This window comes from Cyprinus carpio, chromosome B6, assembly GCF_018340385.1.
Source record: "Cyprinus carpio isolate SPL01 chromosome B6, ASM1834038v1, whole genome shotgun sequence".
In the NCBI taxonomy this organism is placed as follows: Eukaryota; Metazoa; Chordata; class Actinopteri; order Cypriniformes; family Cyprinidae; genus Cyprinus; species Cyprinus carpio.
The window spans coordinates 237,353-263,576 of NC_056602.1; the positions used below are offsets into that span (position 1 = coordinate 237,353).

At 39.5% G+C, this 26,224-nt stretch overlaps 1 protein-coding gene and 1 pseudogene across 2 annotated transcripts in view; one reads left to right on the plus strand and one right to left on the minus strand.

Moving 5' to 3' along the window:
- Positions 1-2,816: 2,816 nt before the first annotated feature.
- LOC122137600 lies at positions 2,817-4,282 on the minus strand (annotated as a pseudogene).
- A 20,961-nt stretch (positions 4,283-25,243) lies between these two features.
- The window catches only part of LOC122133856 (ferredoxin-2, mitochondrial-like), a 104,429-nt gene continuing 103,448 nt past the window's right edge, over positions 25,244-26,224 (plus strand). The window contains exons 1-2 of one of the 2 annotated variants that reach the window (XM_042725245.1): positions 25,244-25,488; positions 25,637-25,685. In XM_042725245.1, coding sequence (XP_042581179.1) covers positions 25,329-25,488; positions 25,637-25,685 — 209 coding nt within the window. In that variant the 5' untranslated portion in view covers positions 25,244-25,328. The remainder of the gene's footprint in view (positions 25,489-25,636; positions 25,686-26,224) is intronic. The other variant, XM_042725247.1, reaches the window with a different exon arrangement.

Below are 26,224 nucleotides of genomic sequence, written 5' to 3' on the forward strand. Positions count from 1 at the left end.
AGAGAACAGCATTTATTCAAAATATAAATCTTTCCTAACAATATAAATTTTTTGCTTTCACTTCTAATCAATTAAACACATCCTTGTTGAATAGAAGTTTTCATTTCTTTCGAAAAAAGAAAGAATAAAAATTTACAGACCAAAAACTTTTGAACTGTAGTGTACATAATTTTTATGTTATTTTCAAAACGTTTGGCCACGACTTTTTATTTTGAACTATTTATTCATCAAAGAATCCTGAAAAAAAGTATCACAGGTTCCAAAAAAATATTAAGCAGCACAACAGTTGCCAACATTGATAAGTCTAATAATAAATCATCATATTAGAATGATTTCTGAAGGATCATGCGACACTGAAGACTGGAGTAATGATGCTGAAATTCAGCTTTGCATCACATAAATAAATTAGATTTTAATGTATATCAAAATAGAAAAACGTTATTTTACATCATAATAATATTTTACAATATTATATTTTTTTCTTCCTGTTTTTTTTGATCGCTCTCCAAAAAATGCAGCCTTGATGAGCATAAGAAACTCCTGTAAAAACATTCAAAATCGTTCTGATCCCAAACTTTTGAATGATAGTGGTGTGTGTGTGTATATATATATATATATATTTTTAGCCCAAGTAACCTATTAATAAGTGGATTTTTTATCAGATCAAAATCATTCTATTATTACCCCAGTGGACAAAGACTGTATCAGTATGAATGAAGCCTTAAATCAAAACTAGACATGAAATGTATTTATTTATTCATCTTCTGTCCTTATAAAACCTCTCGTCAGGTTTCATCACGGCCAAACCCCATTTAACCAATCACCCTGATGATCATAGTTTCATTTCTATAAATAATCATCCAAAGCTTCAATTCTGGCAAATGATGGCAGAAGTGTGTATGTGTGTGTTTTAATGTTGTGTGTGTGTGTATGTGTGTGTGTGTATGTGTGTGTGTGTGTGTGTGGGTGTGAGACATGTCTGTCTCATTGCCGTGGCTTCATGAGCGGCGTGTGGTTTGGTGTGTACGGTTCTCTGAAGCGTGTGGTGTGTGTGTGTGTGTGTGTGATGGCAGCGAGTGTTTACGGTAAACAGGGGAAAACTGAGCTGAATTGTGTTTCCAAGTTAGTGTGCAAATAGAGCAGCCCCTCTGCAAACCCCCACAGATCTGACACACGGAAATCACTACAAACATCTGCGTGCAGCCTTTAGCAACAGAGTGAAGAACTACGAACACAAAACAAAAGACTTAAACACATTAAGTTCAGGGCCGTGTTTAGTGAACTGGGGGCCCCAGGCAAAATATAGGAACACACCCAGATCAACCTTGAGGTTCCTTTTTTGTTGTGATGCAATGATGCCCCATAGTTGTGTTTGTGTTTCTACATTTGTTATGTACTTGTTATAATGGCTTCCTTTCCTGTTGTAGACTATGAAATAGCATTTGATTTACAGTTGAGATACAGGTTTTCACAAAAAAAAAATAAATAAATTATAAAATTATAATCATCATAATTTAAACTATTTTTAAGAAAAGAGATGAGTCAGAAGCATAAATTATTAAATTAAATTAAAATGGGGATATGTGGGTGGATTTTCACATTGGTCTGAACAAAAGCCACAGACGGGATTACTGAAAATGAACATTCGTTCTCTGCCAGCAGGAGGCGCTTTTGGAACATCAGAAATATAGCGCTCATAAAACACTACTTTATCAGATAAAATGAAAATGCCATTTGAGCCATTGAAACTTTTCTGAAATTTCCTTCAGAGTTTCATACATATAAAAACTTGAATAAGTGAGAATGAGAAAAAGTGTGAAAACATAGCCTATATTTTTCTCTATAAAGAATCTTTTATGGAATCTAAAGTTTCAATAGATGTTAAATGATCTTCATGGAGCCATCATTGCCAGTAAAGAACCTGCTCTTCCCTACACACGCACACACACACACACACACACACACACACACACACATTTGTTTTCTATTTTATTATCATTAAATTTAACTAATGATGTTTTCTGTCCCTAACCCTCACCAAATCTTCCCTCAGTTACATGACTCAAACTTCAAACTTCAAACTAATCTTGGGATTGTGTGAAAAACACATGTACAGGAGACACTGTATCTCAGTTATATTCAAAAATATTTAATATCAAATATGAAAGAACATAATTTAGTATCAATCAGGCTTTAAAAAGCTTGTACAAAACATATCAAGTATTACACTGTACAAAGAAAACCTTAAATATGCTTTGTGTGAAAGGGATGCTTACGGTTTAACACTCGATAAGAGCATGAGAGTGGAATATTTATCTGTGGAGGGTTTGTGTATTCATCAGTAGCAGAAATGACTGACATATACTGTCATATTTAATAATAATAATAAGTATAATTTATAAAGCACTTTTTCCAAAGCTCAAGGTCGCTATTTTAGGCCTGTCTGCTGTTCAGTGCATGTTTGTTTGAAGTCTTTGCATGCATTCAGACCCCAAGTTGATACTGGCTGATATAAACTGATAACTTTGTCTTTCTGAGTATTTGTGCAGCTGTAACTCAGTTCACATATAAAGGACCAAATGTTGAAATGCTGAAGAACACCAACTCAAAGACCTTTTTCTGGCCACGACAGCTCGATTCGAGGTCCATATAGCAAAGTTGGATCTTGCTGTAAAGCGAGTGTCTGAAACAGTTTCTCTTTTAGGCTGTGTGACTAAAATGAGCCTTTAATTAGACTTGACCTCGTCATGTGATTCAAGTTCAAGCTCTGAAATTTGGCCTTGGACCACAAAGCCAGTCATAAGGGTCCATTTTATGAAATTGAGATGCATGCACAATCTGAAAGCTTAATAAATAATCTTTCCATTGATGTATGGTTTGTTAGGAGGACAATATTTGTCTTGCTACAAATATACCTGTGCTACTTTTGTGCTGCAGGGACACAGATGTGGTTAGGATCTCATGCTTACGCGATGACGGAGAGCTTGAGTTTGGGGTAAATGGATTTAACAGGTAAGGTGATGCCGTTTCCGGATGAGATGGTCGTCTCCAGTCCCTGGCGGTTCACGTCTGTCTTCGTGAAGCTGATGCGGATGCCGATGTTCCTCACGCGGCCGTCTTTGGTCACCAGGCAGCGGTGGCAGAGCAGCTTCAGAATAGCCCGCCGCATATCTCTGCTCGTCAGTGTGTAAATGATGGGGTTAATGAAGGAATTAAACATGGCCACGGCCAGGAAGTACTCAAACTTGAAGAGAACAGGACATGTCTTCACAGGACACACGAAGTCTATCAGCAGGAGCACGAACAGCGGCATCCAGCACAGGATGAAACACTCCCACCACGATGGTGACGGTCTTCAGCAACGCCATGTACTTTCCGCGAGCGATGGCCGTAGGGTTTGCGCTGAACGCAGCTCGGGTTCTGCGTGTTGGACTTGACGAAGTGAAAGATGCGTCCGTACAGAAGGACGATAGCCAGCAGGACGGCCAGGAACACAAACACGCAGAAGAAGATGTAGCTCTTGGCGTTTTAGAGCGGGCAGGACGGTGGAGCACAACTCCAGATGATGCAGACAGTTCCAGCCCATAATGGGCAGAGCGCTTAGCAACAGCGACAGAGCCCAGCTGGCGGCGATCAGTATGAACATGCGGTTGCGTTTGGCGCGGTGGTAGGGCTTGGTGTTGAGCATGGTGAAGTAGCGCTCGATGGCGATGGCCAGCAGAATGACGAAGGACGCCGAGAGCGTGATGAAGACTCCACCCTCCCTCAGGAAACCACAGCAGCGGCGTCAGCTTCAGCGTGTTTCGGACCCGACAGCATGATGTTCAGCATGTAGGTGAATCCGGCCAGCAGGTCCGACAGCGCGTCAGGTTTGCCAGCAGGTAGTACATGGGCATGTGGAGCTTCTTGTTCTTCCAGATGGCCATGAAGACGATCAAGTTCTCCAAGATGATCAAGAGGCAGATGAACAGACAGGCGATGGATTCTGGTTTCAGTCCAACTCTGTACCGGTCCTGATCCAGTTTGCCAGTATAGTTATAGTGCCGCTGGAGGACTTCGTTGTAGTGATAGTCCTGCGAGGGTGTGTTGGTCGTCCCTGTGCTGGAGGTCACAGCGTCAAGCTCCATGGTTCCCCAACAAACTTCTTTTTGCTCTCAGTGATGAGACGCTGTGGAGTTCAGTTCATCCTAAGAGAGAACCTGAGCATCAGAAAACTGAGCAGGAGTTGTTTTGTGAAGGCAGATTGTTGAGTATATACTGGATGGCAGAACTGCTTGGTTTGGGTCCATAGCTTCAGTCCTGAAAAACACAAGAGCATCATCAGCTCACCAAACACCAATTAAAAACCTGGGGGCATGCTTTCACTTTCTGCTGTGTGCACATTCTGAAGTTTCACTCGGAAGAATTTTTTAAAAACGCTTTGTGCTCATTTTTTTTTATTTGACACGCCGCGTTAATAACTGGCCGACCAATGAGATTGCTGCTTTTGTTCACGTGCCTGGAGCTGCTCCACCTGTATATGATCTGCTACAGGTTATGGGGTGGGGGTTTTATATGCTATTTGTGCAGCAGAAATACTAATATTCATTGACAGTAGCAAGTTCCTGTACTTGCTTGCAGCAGCAGCAATAATCTACAGCTACAGCAATAACCAACAGAAGCAGCAGTTCAGCAGCGTAGCAGATCTATTACGCCAAGAACAAACACATTAACATTGTCATATCCATCACAACTACAATCTTCAGAGAGTTGTCATGATTGAACTAATGTTAAATGGAGTCTTATTGACCTTTGATTCGTTCACATTCTCACAATGTTCAGAAGAAAATTCATAAACCCAGGTGACAAAAGTGCACTTCCATGATGTACTTAAAGTGCTCTATTTTCACACACTCATTTTGTACTTTATATACAAAAAAATATTCTTTAGTATTTCTTAAGATAAACTTAAGATCATCTAAGTATAGGGGCACCATGAATATGAAGTAAAATGTGCTTTTAACATACTGTCTCCGTATTTTAAAATGTATTTAGTTAGCACTTGTATGAAAGATGAGTTACCAAGTATACTACAAGTGCTGACTTAACAGAAAATAGAGCACTTTAAGTACATTATGGAAGTGCACTTTTTTCACCCGGGAAGAGATTAAATCTGGCAAATGCTAATAATTTGGGTTTTTGGCTATTTTACTATGTGTGTGTTTAATTTTCTGTACATTCATAGTTTGACGGTGTTCTGAATTGTTCTTTGGATCTTAGTTAAATCTTAAGCAGAGACGTGCTGGAATTTTGATTAGAAACATCAAAATTATTATTAAAAAAAAGTTATTCTGTATCGTTCCTGGGTCTAATAAAACATTAAAAAACATTCAACACAAACTAGAATGAGTAATTACAAAAGCAAACACACACAAGTACACATTTATCTCCTCCATACTGTAGAATATATAGCTCCTCATTATTCATAACAATAAAACATGAGTTTCAGAAGGGATAGAAATCTCTTACCATTTCTAGATTTGTGTGCCAGTAAAGCTGTGGCATGAAAACTTCAGTAGAAGAAACAAACACGACTCAACATGAATACCTACAGAAGAGCTCCACACGAACAGAGACGACAATTACAGAGAATGACTCAACCGCTCTCTCTTTCTGTAACGCTCGCTCTCTCTCTCTCTCTCACTTCCCCTCATTCTCCGCTCTCTCCTCTAAACCTGCAGTGGTTGAGGTTTTAACACTTGTGTTTGTTGGTTTCAGTGGGCCATAATATGATTCTGCTGCGGATCTTCCTGTAGGAGTCACATTAATATCCACTGATGAACATGTTAATTAGCTGAGATGATCTGTAATCCTCCAGCAGTGTGATTATACAGCTCCAGCTCCATGTGAGCGCCGTCTTGAGCCGAATGCAGGTTCAGTCAGATGAAATGCATGTGAATTGTGGTTGGATCAGCGCTCGAGCTCAGACTTGTCTTCTGGTGTTCTGCCTCAGGTCTCAGAGTAATCTCTCACACCTGAACACTGAACTGTGTGACTGTGCCTCACAGGAACCTCTGTGACGCGCCACACGCTGCAGGAACACACACGCTGTGGCTGACAGACGTCACACACAGAAGATCTGATCAGGCTCACCTCTGGCAGATCTGCAGTAAAAACTGGTGCAAAAGATCTCTGGCCATGCAACATGAGAGAGCATTTGTTTGTTTATGTAGTTCAGTTTTTATCTATGAATATTTCAATGTGAGTTTTTCTGGCACTCGTCTCTAACGGTAAAAGCTGTTTTACTTTCTGATAAAGAGGTCAGAGGTCAGACAGGTCATCCCGGTTGACCTTTGAGGTCACTTTTATCCTTCTGTGTCTCTCTGAAATGAGCACGAATAAAGTCCTTCTCTGCATTATTGTTTGCATGAAGCATTATTTGAGTCAAGACGTAACTTTTATTTATATTGTGCTTAATACTCACTGTGTCAAAGCAGCTTTACAGGGATAAACAGAAGAATTAATTGAACTCATTTTAATAGTAGCTATTTTCTATAGACATTATCAGAAGTCTAAAATATGAGATGCACAAGAGCCTTTTAAAAAGTGTATTGAATTTGAAAAATGTGTGAATGAAAGCAAATGAAAGTATGAGCAGAAATCAGTTATCGTGTGTTTTTTTAGGGTTGTTCTGGGGGAAGTTTTTTTCAATTCAATTCAATTCAAGTTTATTTATATAGTGCTTTTTACGATACAAATAATTGCAAAGGAACGTTACAGAAAATTAAGTTTTTACAATATTTAGTAGTAGCTTATCAGTGGTGACTCAGTTTATGTGCATACGGCAGAAATGTTCAGAAAAATCAATAAAAGACGTAAACAAACAGACGATTAACACTATTAACAGCAATTATGCAATCAAATAGAAATGTTAATGTGGTTGTTTTGTATGTTTTATCTGGGTTAGGATTAACACTATTAACAGCAATTATGGGCATCATCTCTTTCTCAGGTGTTTCTGGATCCAGACTGGAGCTTGTGTAAATCCCTAGTTACCACGGGATGTAAATCCAGCAGAAACAGAGAAATAGAGAAATAGAGACATAATTAGCGTAGCTGCTGTTCCAGCCAAGTAAAATTAATTAGTTAAACCCAAGCTAAAGAATAATAATGCGCATTTGATCAGATATAACTGCAGTCCAAAATTATGAGATGCATTATTTGAATGCTTAGCCAAAGAGGTGTGTTTTTAATCTAGATTTAAACAGAGAAAGTGTGTCTGAACCCCGAACATTATCAGGAAGGGCTATTCCAGAGTTTGGGAGCCAAATGTGAAAAAGCTCTACCTCCTTTAGTGGACTTTGCTATCCTAGGTACTATCAAAAGTCCAGCGTTTTGTGACCTTAGGGAGCGTGATTGGGTTGTAGCGTGGTAGAAGACTAGTTAGGTACACAGGAGCTAAACCATTAAGGGCCTTATAGTAAGTAATATATTTTTGTAACTGATACGGAACTTAATAGGTAGCCAGTGCAGAGACTGTAGTATTGGGGGTAATATGATCATATTTTCTTGACCTGGTAGACGCTGCATTTTGGACTACCTGTAGCTTGTTTATTGAGGATGCAGGACAACCAGCTAGCAGTGCATTACAATAGTCCAGTCTAGAGGTCATGAACGTATGAACTAGCTTTTCTGCATCAGAAACAGGTAACATGTTTCGTAGCTTGGCAATGTTTCTAAGATGGAAGAATGCTGTTTTTGTAACATGGGGAAATATGATTTTCAAAAGACAAGTTACTGTCTAATATAACACCCAGATTTTTGACAGTAGAGGAAGTAACAGTACATCCGTCTAATTGCAAATTGTAATCTACGAGATTCTGTGTAATGTTTTTTGGTCCAATAAGTAATATCTCTGTCTTATCTGAATTTAATAGGAAGAAAATTATTGGTCATCCAATCTTTTACATTTTTAACACACTCTGTTAGCTTAGATAGGTTTTGAAGTTTCACCTGGTCTTGTTGGATTTATAGTTGAGTATCATCAGCATAACAGTGGAAACTAATCCCGTATTTTCTAATGATATTACCAAGGGGGGCAACATGTATATTGAAAATAGCAGCGGACCTAGGGCAGATCCTTGTGGCACTCCATATTTTACTGGTGATAAATGAGATGACTCCCCATTTTAGATAAACAAAGTGGTAGTGATCGGACAGGTAGGATCTAAACCCATTTTAAAAGCCTGCCCTTGGATACCTGTATAGTTTTTGTAATCTATCTATGAGTATGTTGCGATCTATGGTGTCGAATGCAGCACTAAGATCAAGTTAAAACTAGCAATGAGATGCAGCCTTGGTCTGACGCAAGAAGCAAGTCATTTGTAATTTTAACAAGTGCAGTTTCTGTGCTATGATGGGGCCTGAAACCCGACTGAAATTCTTCATAGAGATCATTTTTTTGCAGGAAGGAGCACAATTGAGCAGACACAACTTTTTCTAAAATTTTAGACATAAATGGAAGATTTGAAATGGGTCTGTATGATGTTATTGAGTTTCTCTTCAGATTGAAGGAGAAATGAGCATCATGTCATAATTCAGAGGCTGTGTTCAGCAGTGCTGACAAACAGCTTTTTATCATTTTTTGTACTGGAAATGCTCTAGTGGTCATACGTGTAATCCTCAACATGAGTTTTGCAATATTATTGCTAATTTTAATGGCAGTCCATTATGAATATGACATTGCTGCTGCAACAGTGCAAAATGATTGAATCAGTAGAAAATAACAGAGTAACAAAGGAATTTTTTTTAGGTGTATGTTTTGTAAAAGAGACGAGATGATATTTTAAGGTCGCTCGTATGCCGCGGATCTGCTGTGGTTCATTAATACTGCGGTCAGACTGTTTCCTGTCTCTCTGCAGTTGTTGGCGCATGTATGTCGGGCTGCTTGGCTCAGAACCAGACCATATTAAACATTTCTGCTGCACCGTTAGCAGACGTGACGTCAGAGACATAAAAACAGAGACACGTGACGTCAGAGACATAAAAACAGATGAAACGCCTCTCTCTTTTTCTCATGGATGCAGCTGACCTGTGTGCACTTGTATTTCAGAGTGAAATATGATATTCAAGAAGAATAAATGTAATCAGGATGAGTTCTCTGTTGCTCAGGTTCCTCTGTTTCGTCTGAAGAACAGCATGCAGCTTTATGTGATGGAGTGGATCGTTAAGTTGGTTAATGATGGAGACTAACTCAGTTCAGCCTAGTAATCTCATCGCTAGTGTTCTTCAGTAAAGGTGATGAAGTTTAGTGTGTTCTTCCTCAGTCTATGACATATTCTCAAAATAAACACATTTGATTAGATTCCCTCTGTAGACTGTTTACCCCACGTTTTACATGAAACATATTTGTTAATGAGCGCTCTTAATGAAACGCTTCATTATGGTCTGACAGTCAAAGCAGGATTTAGAGATTTGATTGTTCATGAAGAGTTGGATTCTGATTGGTTGTAATTACAGACTCATTACACCAGTGTTCCTGATGCGTCTCTGTGTAGCTGCGGTTCTGTGAATTATGTTGGCTATTTCAGCAAAATGAACTGATTATTTTTTAAAGGGATCATGAACTGCTTCTGTTTCTTAAGTTGTACTGTTCTCTGAGGTCCACTGATAATGTTATCAAGTTTTTTTCATCAAAACACATCATAATGATGCCTCTAACAGGTGAACCGGTCTGGTTTGAACTGTAATAGTAGCCGAGAGATAAGTTAATGTATGTGCATGAGATATCATATATTGTGTAAAAAAAATGGCAGAGCATATGAGAACAGATCCAGTCTCTGTTTGAATTACAGTAATGTTCACTGTGTGTGTGTGTGTGTGTGTGTGTGTCACGTATGTCACGTCACTTCACTTAACGAACACGTGTTTACCGAACGATACACCGTTAAATGACTCTCTTGAAGAACATCCTTCAACAGAATCAAACATGATCGAATCTGCACTGCTTACTCAGAATAACATTCCACAATCAGATTGTGAGGTCTGTGACGTTAAGGATACAGTACAGATTGCTGTGTTTGATCCACAGGAAGGGGACATCATCATCATCATCATCTTCATCTCAGAGATCAGCGTGTGTGTGTTGTGTAGAAACTGAACTGTGCTCTCCGCAGGACGCTGATGTCTTTTACAGCGGCGGTGAGCTTCAGAAGAAGAAACACTGTGAGGATCATCTCTACAGAGGTGTGTGTCTCGAGAGAGTTCTGTAGAGCGATGCCTGCATTTCAGTTCTAGAAGTTACAGATGCACCGCAATTAAAACCTTGAACAGAACTGAACAAAATGAAACTCTGTTCGTGTGAGTGTGTGTTGTGTGTGTGTGTGTGTGTGTGTGTGAGTGTGTGTGTGAGTGTGTGAGTGTGTGTGTGTGTGTGTGTGTGTGAGTGTGTGGTGTGTGTGTGTGTGTGTGTGTGTGTGTGTGTGTGTGTGTGTGTGAGTGTGTGTGTGTGTGTGTGTGTGTGTGATACGTGTGTGTGTGTGAGTGTGTGTGTGTGTGTGTGTGTGTGTGTGTGTGTGTGTGTGTGTGTGTGTGTATGTGTGAGTGTGTGTGTGAGAGTGTGTGTGTGTGTGTGTGTGTGTGTGTGTGTGTGTGTGTGTGTAGGAAACAGTTGCTGTACGTGTGTGTTATCGGATCACTGAGTGTCCGTGAGGATCTGTTAAACGGCTGGTGTGTGGTGAGAGAGACGGCTGATATCAGTGTGTGACACACTCGTGCCTGTCACTCTAGCAGAAGAAATATAGGGAAGGCTTCCTGTGAACACACACACACAAAATATTTAATATTTACAACTTGATCATCTAAACATACAGTGAAGTAATAATAAACTGTATTTCCATATTTATGTATAAATAAAATTTATAAAAATGTTTCTAAAAAACATACTCCCACAGTTTTCCACCACCGAAAGTGATCAATATTTAATTTTGTCTAAGGACACATGAAATGAAAAATGAATTAGTATTTGTATGTTCATGATCTGTTTTGGTTTAGTTTTCTGTGATTCCCTTTCTCCTGCCTTGTTTGCTTCTATGGCTTTTGATTCATTTGCTCATTAGTCATTATTAGCTAACTCCCTCCACCTGTGTTCCCCTCGTCAGCTGCCTTGTTTAAAGTCTTCTTCCTGTTTGGGATTTTGTCCATTCTCGTTAATGTTTATTTGTTGATCTAATATGGATTTATTTACCTGTCTCCTGAATGTTCCAATTAAAATACCTTTTTGTTGATCTTCTTTGTCTTCGTGCGTTTCTACCTCACCAGCCCATAACAGTATTTTAAAAAGACTTTATTCCAAATGTGTTTAAAATGTAATGTATAGAATGTTCAAACACAATGCATCTAAGATGAAGAATAGTTCTATGAACTAGAGAGTGTGGAAGTGTGTTAGAAAGAGTTTACTTTAGAAAAGTGCCTAGATGAAGAAACAACCAAGGAAAAAAAAGAGACAAAATATATATAAATACATTTTACTTGATAATAAATAAAAATTACATTTACCTGGTCATTTATAGTGTAATTTTTTTTTTGCTATGTGTTTTATGCTGTATTGTAGTGATCAGGAGTGTGTGTGTGAGTTTTTAAAGCCAGAATGGTAAACCGTTTGGATTATAACTTCTGAAATATGTGGCGAGAGTTCTGAAGAAGTTCCCGGTGATACAACCATGTGCTGAGGATTTAACACCGGCTCTAATAGCTGACTGGATCCGTGAACATCTGCGGACACGAGCGACGTACGGCCAGCGGAACAAAAAGGTGAGTAGGAACAAACTCACATATCTGAAGCAGCACAGAAGATCTAAAGCGATCCAAGTCATCTTAAACAACAGTGAAGATCCTCACCATCTTCCCTGACATTACAGTTATACAAACTTATTATGATAATATATGCCTAAATCAGAGGCGTGACGAGAATCTTCCTTTCCCATCCTGGTATAGGAACGTGCCGCCACCGAAGCCAACTATTTTCCCAGAAACAACGCTTTCTACATATAAAGAGGTAGAGACCGTGTTAAATAACCTTCCTAATAACAAAGCAAGTGGTAAAGACTGCGTGACATATGAGACTTTTAAAACCATGCAGTCATGTCAGATTTTAACAACTGTCTTTCATGAAAATAAGAGAGTCCCAGATTCATGGAAAGGAGAAATAATTCATCGTATTCCAAAAAAAAAAAGACATTAACCGTGATGATCCATCGTCATGGAGGGATAAATCCCTCCTTCGTTCCATCTATAAGGTGTTCATGAAATGCATACTGGCCAGAGTTCTTCCTTGGCTGATGGAGGCTGATATCTTCTTCACCAAGCAAAAGGCATACATCAATAGGCAAGGTATGAATGAACATGTATTTTGCCTTAAAACAGGGATAGATGACTTTAAACATGAGTCCTGCAGACTGTATTCAGTCTTCCTAGACTTTAGAGATGCATTTGGAACTTTATCTCATGATGTGATGATCAGATCTGGAGGATGTAAATAGAGGCTCCTTTATCGAAGTATTCTGTGGAGAACAGCTCACGCTCCCAACACCACTTCAGCATTAAAACTGGCTGCCTTTGGAGTGCAATTCATTTTATAACTGCCGTCAACACTGATAAAAATGTTCTGCTCGATTTACTTAAAACATATGATGATTTTTTTTGCATGAATTTATTATGTAGATCAAACAAGACTAGTCTTTGTAAAAACTACTTATTTTTTTCTGTCTGTTGAAAGAATGTTTACACATAAAGTAAACTTAATTTTAGTATTTCTTTAGTCATTTTTGTGTGTGTGTGATCTACATAACTTTAAGAGTTCTAAATGTGTATTTTTGATTGAATTCAACTCCATGTTCCAAATTTCAAGTGGGATCTACTTTGTTTTTTTTTTTTTGTTTTGTTTGTTTTTTTTTTAGTTGTATTTAATTTTTTTTTCTAATTAGCAACTGAGTATTTCTACTGAAAGTATAAATGCAAATATTTAATGATTAACTATTTAACCACTAGTGCTTGTCAGCGGAATGTTAGTAGAATGTACTCATCACAAATATGGTGATGTGTATTCTGGTTATAACTAACATATGGTTATGTTAGTTATATTATAACCAGAATGTACACATCACTATGGAAATATGGTTATAATATAACTAACCTTACTTTGATAACTTTATTCTTACCTTGTTCAGCTCGTGTGTACCTCTTCGTTTGCGTGGGGGGTTTCCAGACCAGACCAAAGAAACACGAAGGGAAGTAGGGTAATTATTTTATATTGAGTAAATGAAACAAGGTTATTGTTTGTTGTGTGTGTGTACCTAAGAAGATTGGTTGGGATTACTTAGATACATTTTGTAAAGAAAAAAAAGCACATTGTCTTGTATTTTGAACAAATGCAGATTAATTCAAAACTAGATGTATGAATGTAAAGACAGAAACTTAACATTTTATTGTTAATATCACAGATTTAATTATGTAACATTTACATCCACCCAGATTTTTTTTTTTTTCAGTGAACCAGTGGTTAAAGTGGATGTGTCAGTGTGCCCCCCCAGTGTGATATCCCTGATCCTGGTACAGGGCTATGCAGATGATGTCCAGATTGCCTCCAGAGAAGAGAGTATAATTAAAAACATGCTAGCCAGAACAGATTCTTTTATGAAATGGTCAGGCCTGGAGATTAAGGACTCAAAATGTGCTGTTCTGTATGAGAGGAGGAGTGGAGGGAGCAGCTGGTACCGCTCAAAATCTGATAGGTGTCCAGGAGCCTGTCCTCCAACAAAAAACGGACCATATAGGTCGTTTGTGTAAGCACCTTATTACGACCTATATTTACGTTTTAAAGTTAAGCGGCCTCTAGATGGGGGTAAAAATAATGACAGTATCGCGTTGCGTCTGTCGTGCAAATAAAAGAGTACAAAACATTAATATGAAAAACGACCTTTTGCCGATTAGGGGCGCAATTGTAGTATACGCTCTGATGGGTCGTATTTCAGGGATTTGGACTAAAACGACCTATACGAGCGTATTAGTTTGGAGGACAGGTTTAAAATTAATATTGCAGGAGAATGGAAAGAGCAAGTAAACATCATCTTGTCAGAGTTCACATGCAGGCTGGACCTGATTGATAAATGTCCACTGCCACTGACCTTGAAGCTGGAGGCTGTTAGACAGGTGACTGTCTAAAGTACAACATCTGTTCTCCAGCGCTCATATTCAAGAGAAAGTGCTGAGCAAATGAATAACAAAACAGTGAGCTTAGTGTGAAAGTGGTTCGGACTGAATACACACAGCACTCGTGACATCATTTTTTCTACACACAGCACTCATGACATCATTTTTCATCCCCAGTGGCAGCATGTGGGTTTATCACCTTCTGATCATCCTGAACAATAATGACAGAGACGTTAGAGAGTTGGCTTGATCCTCCCGGTCGCCGTGATTGTGCCAAGTAAGACATGATCCTGGATCAACATTGTTGTCCAAAAATATAGACTTAGCCCATTCCCTACCCCTAAACCTAACCCTACCCATAATTTATGATAGCTGATTAACAAGGGTGTAGAAGCACCTAACCCTGATTTTAAACCTAAAACAGATATTTCCTGAAAAAGTTATAACTCAGTTCTGATTGGTGGATTGATTTGTTGTTCCATTGAAATGTTGTTCCAGGAACATGTTGTACTTGGAAGCCGATCCTCCCTGTTCCTGGACCTCAGGAGACATGGGGGTGCTGTTACCCAGGGACTCAGAGCCCCACTTCCTTGGCTTGAGAAGATAACCCAGCGAGAAAACTTGACACCCACTCTGCTGGTTTTGGTGTCTGGTCAGACTGGCCGGACCTGAATGACCTGTGAGGACGGTGAGGGTCTCAGAGGATATCATCACTGACCCCCTGATCTATGTCAGAGCAACAGCTGCATTCAGTGGATATAGCCCCCCAATAACATCTACAGGTGCCCGGTGAACTCTCATGGATTTACATCAGTATCATCAAAAACAACACTGGCCTGGACTGAACCTTCAGGGAAAACTTGCATGTCCTTTAAGGATGTTTTGCAAGAGTTGTGAATGGTGTGAACGGTTATTTCACATTGTTATTTTCACAGTAAAAGCCAGAGTACAAATTCTTCCTCCTAGACTCAACCTGTCTATCTGGTTTCCTACAACTCTGTGTTCAGTGTGGTGTCGGCATCACACTTCAGAACAGATCAAACATTGCCACATATCCTGAACGGCTGTCATGCTTACAAGAGAATGTACACAGCATGCATATCAAACTATTTACCACCTTTAGTAAGAATATACAAACATTCTTGTGTAAATTCATTGTGTAAATTCATCCATGTTCCAGTATCTCAACAGGAACTCTGTAATCTTTTCTCATCTGTCTGCTAACACAGCAGATGTTATTGTGATTAATGAGGAGTGTAGAGAGGTGTTGCATGTACCTTTGACTCTAGTATGGAGGAAGCTTTCATGACTAAAGTCATTAAATATCAATCACTCCTAAATACCATTTCAGAAATAGGTTATCGAGGCCGATTACTTGTTTTTATATTTGTTAGCTTAGGACACACACACAGGTTGGTTGTAAGAGGGCTTCAACAACTTGGGATGCCCAGAAAGAGGGCTAAATGGCGAGCAAAGTACTGTGCCAGACGCTGTTAGTGAAAGTGAAAGTCGTGACATTTGCCAAGTATGGTAACCCATACTCGGAACTGGTGCACACACACAGCAGTGAGAAGTGAACACACACCCGGAGCAGTGGGCAGCTATATATCCAGCGCCCGGGGAGCAACTGGGGTTCAGTGCCTTGCTCAAGGACACTTCAGTCATGAGTATTGAGAGTGGAAGAGAGCGCTGTTCATTCACTCAGTGATGTTTACAGTTTTTCTCGATTGCTTAAACACATTTCTTGAAACTATGCCTCATATTCTCAAAACAGTAAACACAAAATCCATAACATCTCACCCAATTACCCAAACAACCTATTTTCAGGTCAAAATGAAGCTCTGCACTCAAAACCACTCACTCTTGCTGAAAAACCAAACTTTTCCCTCAGACATCACACACAAGCCCTCAAAAACACACACACTACAACATAGTCTTACACACATTTGCACATTTTCTATTCCTTAATGTACTGTACAGTACAATACACCAAACAACAATAAAAAAATATTCTGCCCCAGCATCACATCTTTGGTCTGGGACAGACATCACAGGCTATACTGGCCCTAGCCAGGCAGCGAGGGTAAAATCCTCTCGCATGACTGATCCACCCCGTCACACATCACCTGTAATGTCTAGTCAGGCTTCTTCCATTCCCTCGTCTCTGTGTCCTACACAAATAGAAGTACTGATTTTACAAAAGTACTTTTTACAAAAGACTCCAGTATAATGCACATATGCACATTGCCTCTTGTACATCCCTGGGTATCTTAATATTTAAGACTACAGTGTCCTTTCATGCACATTATTTTCCATTCTATATTTAATCCTATAGTATACATCTTTTTTATATTTTATTCTTATATTTTTATTGTTAACTTTTATGTCATTCTTTCACACCTATATTTATGTATATTTTCATTTGTGTTGTATTTTTTAATAATTGCACTGTCCATTGAGCGGACATGACTCACATTTCACTGCTGGTTATATATGCTCTATATAATATGTGACGATGTATGTGACGAATCTTGAACTCTATCTGTATGTAAGACAATCTGATGCATGTGTTGTAATAGAGTACCGCTCTCAAAAGTTACAGTAGAGTACACTGAGGTACACCTCCCTGAATGTTCTTATGATCGAGGCGACGGTGAAGCAAATTAAGTTTGGCTGTGATGACAGCAGTAATGACTTTATGAACTACTTTACTTCTAAAGTCAATACTATTAGAGATAAAATTGTAACCATGCAGCCGTCAGCTACAGTATCACATCAGACAGCGCACTATAGATCCCCTGAGGAACAGTTCCACTCATTCTCTACTATAGGAGAGGAAGAATTGTATAAACTTGTTAAATCATCTAAACCAACAACATGTATGTTAGACCCTGTTCCATCTAAGCTCCTAAAGAGGTGCTTCCAGAAGTCATAGATCCTCTTCTGACTATTATTAATTCCTCATTGTTATTAGGATATGTGCCCAAAACCTTCAAACTGGCTGTTTTAAGGCCTCTCATCAAAAAACCACAACTTGACCCCAAAGAACTAGTTAATTATAGACCGATCTCGAATCTCCCTTTTCTGTCCAAGATACTAGAAAATGTAGTATCCTCACAATTATATTCCTTCTTAGAGAAAAATGGCATCTGTGAGGATTTCCAGTCAGGATTTAGACCGTATCATAGTACTGAGACTGCTCTCCTTAGAGTTACAAATGACCTGCTCTTATCATCTGATCGTGGTTGTATCTATCTATTAGTGCTATTTGATCTTAGTGCTGCGTTCGACACTATTGACCACACTATTCTTTTGCATAGACTAGAACACTTTGTTGGCATTAATGGAAGTGCATTAGCATGGTTTAAATCGTACTTATATGACCGCCATCAATTCGTAGCAGTGAATGAAGAGGTATCATATCGTTCACAAGTGCAGTATGGAGTACCTCAAGGCTCAGTACTAGGGCCGTTACTCTTTATGCTTTACATGTTATCCTTGGGTTATATGATCAGGAAACACGGTGTTCGCTTTCACTGTTATGCTGATGATTATCGTTTATATATTTCTTCGCGGCCCGGCGAAACATACCAATTTGAAAAGCTAACGGAATGCATAGTCGATATAAAAAACTGGATGACGAGTAATTTCTTACTGCTAAATTCTGAAAAAACAGAGACGTTAATTATAGGACCTAAAATGTAATAACCTAGAACGCTGTCTAAGACTTGATGGCTGCTCTGTCAATTCTTCGTCATCAGTTAGGAACCTAGGTGTGCTATTTGATAGCAACCTTTCCTTAGAAATCCACATTTCTAGCATTTGTAAAACTGCATTTTTCCATCTCAAAAATATATCTAAATTACGGCCTATGCTCTCAATGTCAAATGCAGAAATGTTAATCCATGAGTTTATGACCTCAAGGTTAGATTATTGTAATGCTCTATTGGGTGGTTGTTCTGCACGCTTAGTAAACAAACTACAGTTAGTCCAAAATGCAGCAGCTAGAGTTCTTACAAGAATCAAGAAGTATGACAATATTAGCCCGGTTCTGTGAACACTGCACTGGCTCCCTATTAAACATCGTATAGATTTTAAACTCTTGCTAATTACCTATAAATCCCTGAATGGTTGAACCTCAGTATTTGAACGAGCTCTTGTTACATTATAGTCCTCCACGTCCGCTCCGTTCTCAAAACTCTGGAAATTTGATAATACCTAGAATATCAAGGTCAACTGCGGGCGGCAGATCCTTTTCCTATTTAGCGCCTCAACTCTGGAATAACCTACCTAACAGTGTTCGGGAGGCAGACACACTCTGTGAGTTTAAATCTAGATTAAAGACCCATCTCTTTAACCTGGCTTACACATAACATACTAATACACTTCTAATATCCAAATCCGTTAAAGGATATTTTTTTAGGCTGCATTAATTAGGTAAACCGGAACCGGGAACACTTCCCATAACACCCGATGTACTTGCTACATCGTTTAGAAGAATGGCATCTACGCTCATATTAGTCTGTTTCTCTCTTATTCCGAGGTCACCGTAGCCACCGGATCCAGTACGTATCCAGTTCAGATGGTGGATCAGCACCTAGAAAGGACCTCTACAGCCCTGAAAGACAGCGGAGACCGGGACTAGAGCCCCAGAGACAGATCCCCTGTAAAGACCTTGTCTCAGACGACCACCGGGACAAGACCACAGGAAACAGATGATTCTTCTGCACAATCTGACTTTGCTGCAGCCTGGAATTGAACTGCTGGTTTCGTCTGGCCAGAGGAGAACTGGCCCCCGACTGAGCCTGAGCCTATTTTAACTGAACTGAGCTGCATGATGACATCACTGAATTCAATGATGAACTGCCTTTAACTGTCATTTTGCATTATTGACACACTGTTTTCCTTATTAATGTTGTTCAGTTGCTTTGACGCAATATTTTTAGTTTAAAGCGCTATATAAATAAGGGTGACTTGACTTGACTTGAAAAATGGCGTTATGGTCTTGAAATTTTAGCTCAAAAGCCTGCTTATAGTGTTTAAGCAATCAAGAAAAACTGTAATATTGTGATGACCTGTTGCATGCCACTGGTCCATGATTTTGTACATGTATATAACTGCATCTATAATATTTATGTAAGTTACTTCTTTTAAGTGGACTTAAATAAATTGTTAAGATGTATGTGTGTGTGTGTGTGTGTGTGTGTGTGTGTGTGTGTGTGAAAAATCATTATTCTGTTTCCCAACATCTGTGTCTGAGACAAAGGTTAATTAATAAAGTCTAAAGGAGTGTCATTTGCATGTTTCTATACAGGTGCTGGTCATATAATTAGAATATCATCAAAAAGTTGATTTATTTCACTAATTCCATTCAAAAAGTGAAACTTGTATATTATATTCATTCATTACACACATACTGATATATTTCAAATGTTTATTTCTTTTCATTTTGATGATTATAACTGACAACTAAGGAAAATCCCAAATTCAATATCTCAGAAAATTTGAATATTGTGAAAAGGTTCAATACTGCAGACACCTGGTGCCACACTCTAATCAATTAATTAACTCAAAACACCTGCAAAGGCCTTTAAATGGTCTCTCAGTCTAGTTCTGTAGGCTACACAATCATGGGGACGACTGCTGACTTGACAGTTGTCCAAAAGACGACCATTGACACCTTGCACAAGGAGGGCAAGACACAAAAGGTCATTGCAAAAGAGGCTGTCTGTTCACAGAGCTCTGTGTCCAAGCACATTAATGGAGAGGCGAAGGGAAGGAAAAGGTGTACAAGCAATAGGGATAACTGCACCCTGGAGAGGATTGTGAAACAAAAGCCATTCAAAAATGTGGGGGAGATTCACAAAGAGTGGACTGCAGCTGGAGTCAGTGCTTCAAGAACCACTACGTACAGACGTATGTAAGACATGGGTTTCAGCTGAGCATTCCTTGTGTCAAGCCACTCTTGAACAACAGACAGCGTCAGAAGCGTCTCGCCTGGGCTAAAGACAAAAAGGACTGGACTGCTGCTGAGTAGTCCAAAGTTATGTTCTCTGATGAAAGTAAATTTTGCATTTCCTTTGGAAATCAGGGTCCCAGAGTCTGAAGGAAGAGAGGAGAGGCACACAATCCACGTTGCTTGAGGTCCAGTGTAAAGTTTCCACAGTCAGTGATGGTTTGCAGTGCCATGTCATCCTCTGGTGTTGGACCACTGTGTTTTCTGAGGTCCAAGGTCAACACAGCCGTATAACAGGAAGTTTTAGAGCACTTCATGCTTCCTTCTGCTGACCAACTTTATGGAGATGCAGATTTCATTTTCCAACAGGACTTGGCACCTGCACACAGTGCCAAAGCTTCCAGTGCCTGGTTTAAGGACCATGGTATCCCTGTTCTTAATTGGCCAGCAAACTCGCCTGACCTTTAACCCCACAGAAAATCTATGGGGTATTGTGAAGAGGAAGATGCGATATGCCAGACCCAACAATGCAGAAGAGCTGAAGGCCACTATCAGAGCAACCTGGGCTCTCATAACACCTGAGAAGTGCCACAGACCTGATCGACTCCATGCCACGCCGCATTGCTGCAGTAATTCAGGCAAAAGGAGCCCCAACTAAGTATCGAGTGCTGTACATGCTCATACTTTTTATTTTTATACTTTTCAGTTGGCCAAGATTTTTAAAAATCCTTTCTTTGTATTGGTCTTAAGTAATATTCTAATTTTCTGAGATACTGAATTTGGGATTTTCATTAGTTGTCAGTTATAATCTTAAAAATTAAAAGACATAAACATTTGAAATATATCAGTCTTTGTGTAATGAATGAATATAATATACAAGTTTCACTTTTTGAATGAAATTAGTGAAATAAATCAACTTTTTGATGATATTCTAATTATATGACCGGCACCTGTATATTAGACAATATGTTCTAGCCACAAACAAACTGTCATAAAGAGAAAATTCAGATGAACATTTCAAATCAGAACGACCACTAGTTATGACAATATGAATTGCAGAAGAGTTTTCAATCCGTCCCGAACACGACTCGATGCAAACGCGTGTGTATGACTGCAGACAGTGATGTCATGCTGCGTTCAGTGTCATGCTGTGACAGTGATGTCATGCTGTGTGTGTATGTGTGAGAGAGTGTGTGTGTGTGTGTGTGTGTGTGTGTGTGTGTGTGTGTGTGTGTGTGTGTGTGATTGTGTGTGTGTGAGAGAGAGAAGACCAACATTATTGTCTTTCAGAAAAAGCCCAGATGTCAGGAACACAGATACCAGTTCAGTCTAGAACACACGCTGCAGTACACTTACCTCGGCCTGATCATCACTGCATCGGGGAGTTTCAGTTCGGCAGTGAATGCTCTCAAAGATAAAGCTCGAAGGGCTCTATACGCAATCAAGAATAAATTCCAAAATATTGAAATACCGCTTCCAATTTGGTGTAAAATCTTTGATAGTGTGATTCAGCCCATAGCGCTGTGTGGAAGTGAGGTTTGGGGTCCACTCAGTGATCAGAGCTACACTAGATGGGACAGACATCCAACAGAAGCCCTACACACAGAATTCTGCAAAATGATTCTTAAATTACAAAGAAAAACACCCAATAACGCATGTAGGGCAGAATTAGGCAGATTCCCATTGATTATTAATATGCATAAAAGATCCCTCAAATTCTTGATGCATCTTAAATCAAGTCCCACAGAATCGCTACATTTTAAAGCGCTACAAACCCTGAAAAGAGTCCACTCAGTCAGTTAGTTCTGAGACTTACTAACCTGACTAACTCTACTAACACTAACCAGTTTCAGACCAGCACTGCTTCTCACCCGAACATCAAAATCAATCAAATTATCAAACAATCTAAAAATACATGTCTGGAAATTGGGATCAAGAAACTAAAACACAAAGTAAATTACAATTCTATCGAACTCTAAAATCAGGTTATGAATGTGAAGATTATCTCCAGTGTGTCAGAGACACAAAGCAGAGACGGATCCTGAGCAAGTACAGGCTCAGTGAGCACAGTCTAGCCATCGAGACGGCAGACACAGAAAGAGCTGGTTACCCAGAGAGCAAAGAGTGTGTGTGTGTGTGAGTGTGAGAGAGAGAGAGAGATAGAGAGTGTGTGTGTGTTGTGTGTGTGTGTGTGTGTGTGTGTGAGAGAGAGAGAGAGAGAGAGAGAGTGTGTGTTTTTGTGTTATATGTTTTTTTGTTTTGTGTGAGAGAGAGAGAGAGAGAGAGAGAGAGAGAGTGTGGGTGTAAGTGTGTGTGTTGTGTGTGTGTGGATAGAGAGAGAGAGAGAAGAGAGGGAAGAGAGAGAGTAAGTGTGTGTGTGTGTGTGTTTGTGTGGGGGAGAGAGAGGAGAGAGGAGACGGAGAGAGAGAGAGAGAGAGAGGAGTGTGAGTGAGTGTGTGTGTGTGTGTGTGAGAGAGAGAGAGAGAGAGAGAGAGAGAGAGAGTAAGTGTGTGTGTGTGTGTGTGGTGTGTGGAGAGAGAGAGAGAGAGAGAGAGAGAGAGAGAGGTGGACGAGAGAGAGGAGAGAAGAGAGAGAGTAAGAGATTGTGTGTGGGTGTGGTGTGTGTGTGTGTGTGAGAGGAGAGAGAGAGAGAGAGAGAGAGAGAGAGAGAGAGAGAGTAAGAGAGAGAGTGTGTGTGTGTGTGTGTGTGTGTGTGTTGTGTGAGAGAGAGAGAGAGAGAGAGAGAGAGAGAGAGATAGCTATAAGTGTGTGTGTGTGTGTGAGTGTGTGTGTGTGTGTGTGTGTGTGTGTGTGTGTGTGTGCTTGTGGTCCAGCAGGCTGCAGGCAGATGGTGGGTTAGTTTAGTCTCATGAAGTTGAAAAGAAGCTAAGCAGACAGAGAGAGGAAAGATGTTCAGATACTGCAGTCACACACAGACAGATAAGTGACATGTGTGTGTGTGTGTGTGTGTGTGTGAGTGTGTGTGTGTGTGTGTGTGTGTGTGTGTGTGTGTGTGTGTGTGTGAGTGTGATGTGTCACTCTGCTCATATGACTTTCATCTTTTAGGTCTCTTAGTGTTGAGGTTTTTTACATGTGAAGAGAAGCACTTGTGTTGGTTTAGACCAGACGTTTTCAAACGGTCCCTGAGACTGCGCATCATATCTGTCTCTCTTCAGACACACACTTCAGATCTCAGTCTCTGCTAACGAGCTAAAGAGTTCAGTCAGGTGTGTGAGACGAGGGAGACATTCAGCGCGTCCCGAATCATGTACTGTCTGAGTAGGCACTACATTTGAATTTGACCTTAAGTCTCAGCCATTATTGAACACACACTTCTGTGTGGAGGTAGTGCTGACGGCTTGAAAAACATTTCTGAAGTGAATTAGGCCACAGTTCACACACACACACACACACACACACACACACACACACACACACACACACACACACACACACACACACACACACAGATGATCTGTTCACACAGGATGGGTTAAACAAAGCAGCAAGCCCCGTGAAGCCTTGGGTTACAGTGAATGTAGAACAGCTGAAAGACACTGATGTGGATCGGAGTAAAACCTTCTAAGCTGTTCTAAATTCACTGTAAACCACAGCTTCACACGGCTGATTGTTTTTTATAAAACAGTTAGTTCCAGTTCTTGATTCTGATTGGTCAGCAGCTGTGTTTTATTCATAACGTGTCAAAACTCTTTCATTTGGGTCATTATCCAGAAGACTGGGATAAACGTTTAGCCCATCCGCTGGGTTTGTCCATGTTCTACTCGACGCTGGGTTGTATTTAACCCAGCACTTTTTAGAGTGTACCCTGTATCATATAGTGCTAAAAATAAAAGACCCAGCGGATGAGAAGAGTTCCTTTCCTCTGTTTTTATTTGAGCTCCACAGATGAGGCTTGTTACATCAGAACGTTCTGTTGCTGTTACCAGAAGGACAGCATTTAACAAACTTGCCTCAGAAAAGTAATATATCAATACATAATTTTGGTTGTAATATTTTTTTTTATTGTGTGGTGACCATTTTATAAAAGCAGTCAGGTCCTGTAGGAATGTTGTATGAAGGGGCTCATGTACATGTACCAGCCGTGACTTACTCACAGTAGAACGTTCCTCCAGGACCTGACTGCTTTTATAAAATGATCAGCACACAATGCATATATTCAGAGCAAAATTTGTATATTAATATGTTATTTTTTTAAAGTTAAATCATTAAATTGCATCATTCTGCTAGTCCCTGACAGTGACAGTAAAAGAACATAACTGTAATTAAAAACAAATCTAACTAGCTTTCTAATCTTTTTCTATTCTATCTGTTTTTTTGTATTTATTATATTATTTAAAAGCCCTTGCTATGTGTACTGCGTTAAGCTAACTGATCTTTCTCTTGTTGTTTTTGATTGCTTCCATTGTCCTCGTTTGTAAGTCTCTTTGGATAAATGACTGAATGTAAATGTTCAAGAACAGAAACAGCAGAGAGCCACACAGACAGTTCCTCGTGCTGCTGCGGAGGAGGATCTGTGCGGTGTCTGTCGCCCTCTGGCGGAGGATCACACCACAGCCATGTCTTGTGCTACTGAGAAACAACAAACATCACAGAACCAATAAAATAGATTACATGAGTTAAACAGAAATGCATTTATTGCATTTCCAATATCTGAAAACGTATTCAAAGTTGATTTATTTATTCATTTAGTAGACGCTTTTATCCAAAGCCTTATAAATGAGAAACAACATCATAAGCAGCTTGTAATAAAGGAGTTATAGTACATTTGTAAAAGTATAAAATAGATTAGTCCATTGCTAGAGGAGAAAAGATTGAGAGTGGAAGTATTTTCTTTAAAAATGCATTTATATTTACTGCTCCGTTTACTACCAAAATTACTGAAAGATTTACTTAATCTTATTTTGTGCATATGAAATAAAACATAACCAGTAAACTATAATCATAAAAGATCATTTTTTTGCATGACAATAAAATATGAAATAATTATGTTATTTCTATTTTAAATGATCTGTTGTTTCTGGGTCGTCCATTCAAAAGGAATAACAATAACCATTGTGACGTAACAACATCACGTCGTGATTTCGAGTCTGTGAGACTTCTGTAGTGTCGTCATCACTCCTCGGCTGCTATTGGCCAGCGCAGGTCACGTGATCAAAACAGTGTCATGGCGGCGTCCGCGGCGGTCCGGTCAGCCGTGAGTTTGACGCAGCGGTTTGTCCGAGTTTCACCGGACTGCAGCATCTGTCCACTCTACCGACTGAACGCGTGTACCGGAGCCACCGACGGGTTTACCGCTCCGAGCCGACGCCTGCGGACCAGCATCGGTGCGTCCTTCACACACACACACACACGCACACACACACACACACCTCTGACACACACACACACCTCTGACACACACACACACACACACACACTCTGAAGGGTTACAGCGGTCCAGTAACAGTGTGTGTGTGTGTGTGTGTGTGACAGGTGTGTGTCAGAGTGGAGACAGCAGCTCACCGGAAGAGGAAGAGCGAGTGTGAGTTTATCATCATCAGCAGCAGAAGAAGAAACCTGATAACAACACACACCTTGAACAGCGACACTAACTCTTTCATTAAAGACTGATCTGGCATTTTTACCTTCATAATGACAACTGTTCTAACTTTCTTAAATGTATGTGTCCCCCTTAATTTAAATGTAAAATGTATATATTAATGTAGTTAGAATAATAAAACATTATATGACTGATACCAAGCTAATGAAATCAGACAAAATGATTTTTGCACAGAAGCGGCATTTTTACATTATTGTTTTAAATACAAAATATAATAAATATAAAAGGTTCCAATTATATGTGTATTATGGAATTATATTTAAAATTTGAAACTAAAATGTCCACCTTCTTAATAAGTGAGTCTTTGATTCATTCATGAATTTAACAAATTCATTCAAAACAGCTAGTGACTCTTTATCAGTGTGTCACTGAATCATTGTTTTTATATTTAATTAAAGAAAGCTGGTGACTGTTTATGATTGTGTAAATGGATAGTTCATTAATTTAGTTAATCATGTGAC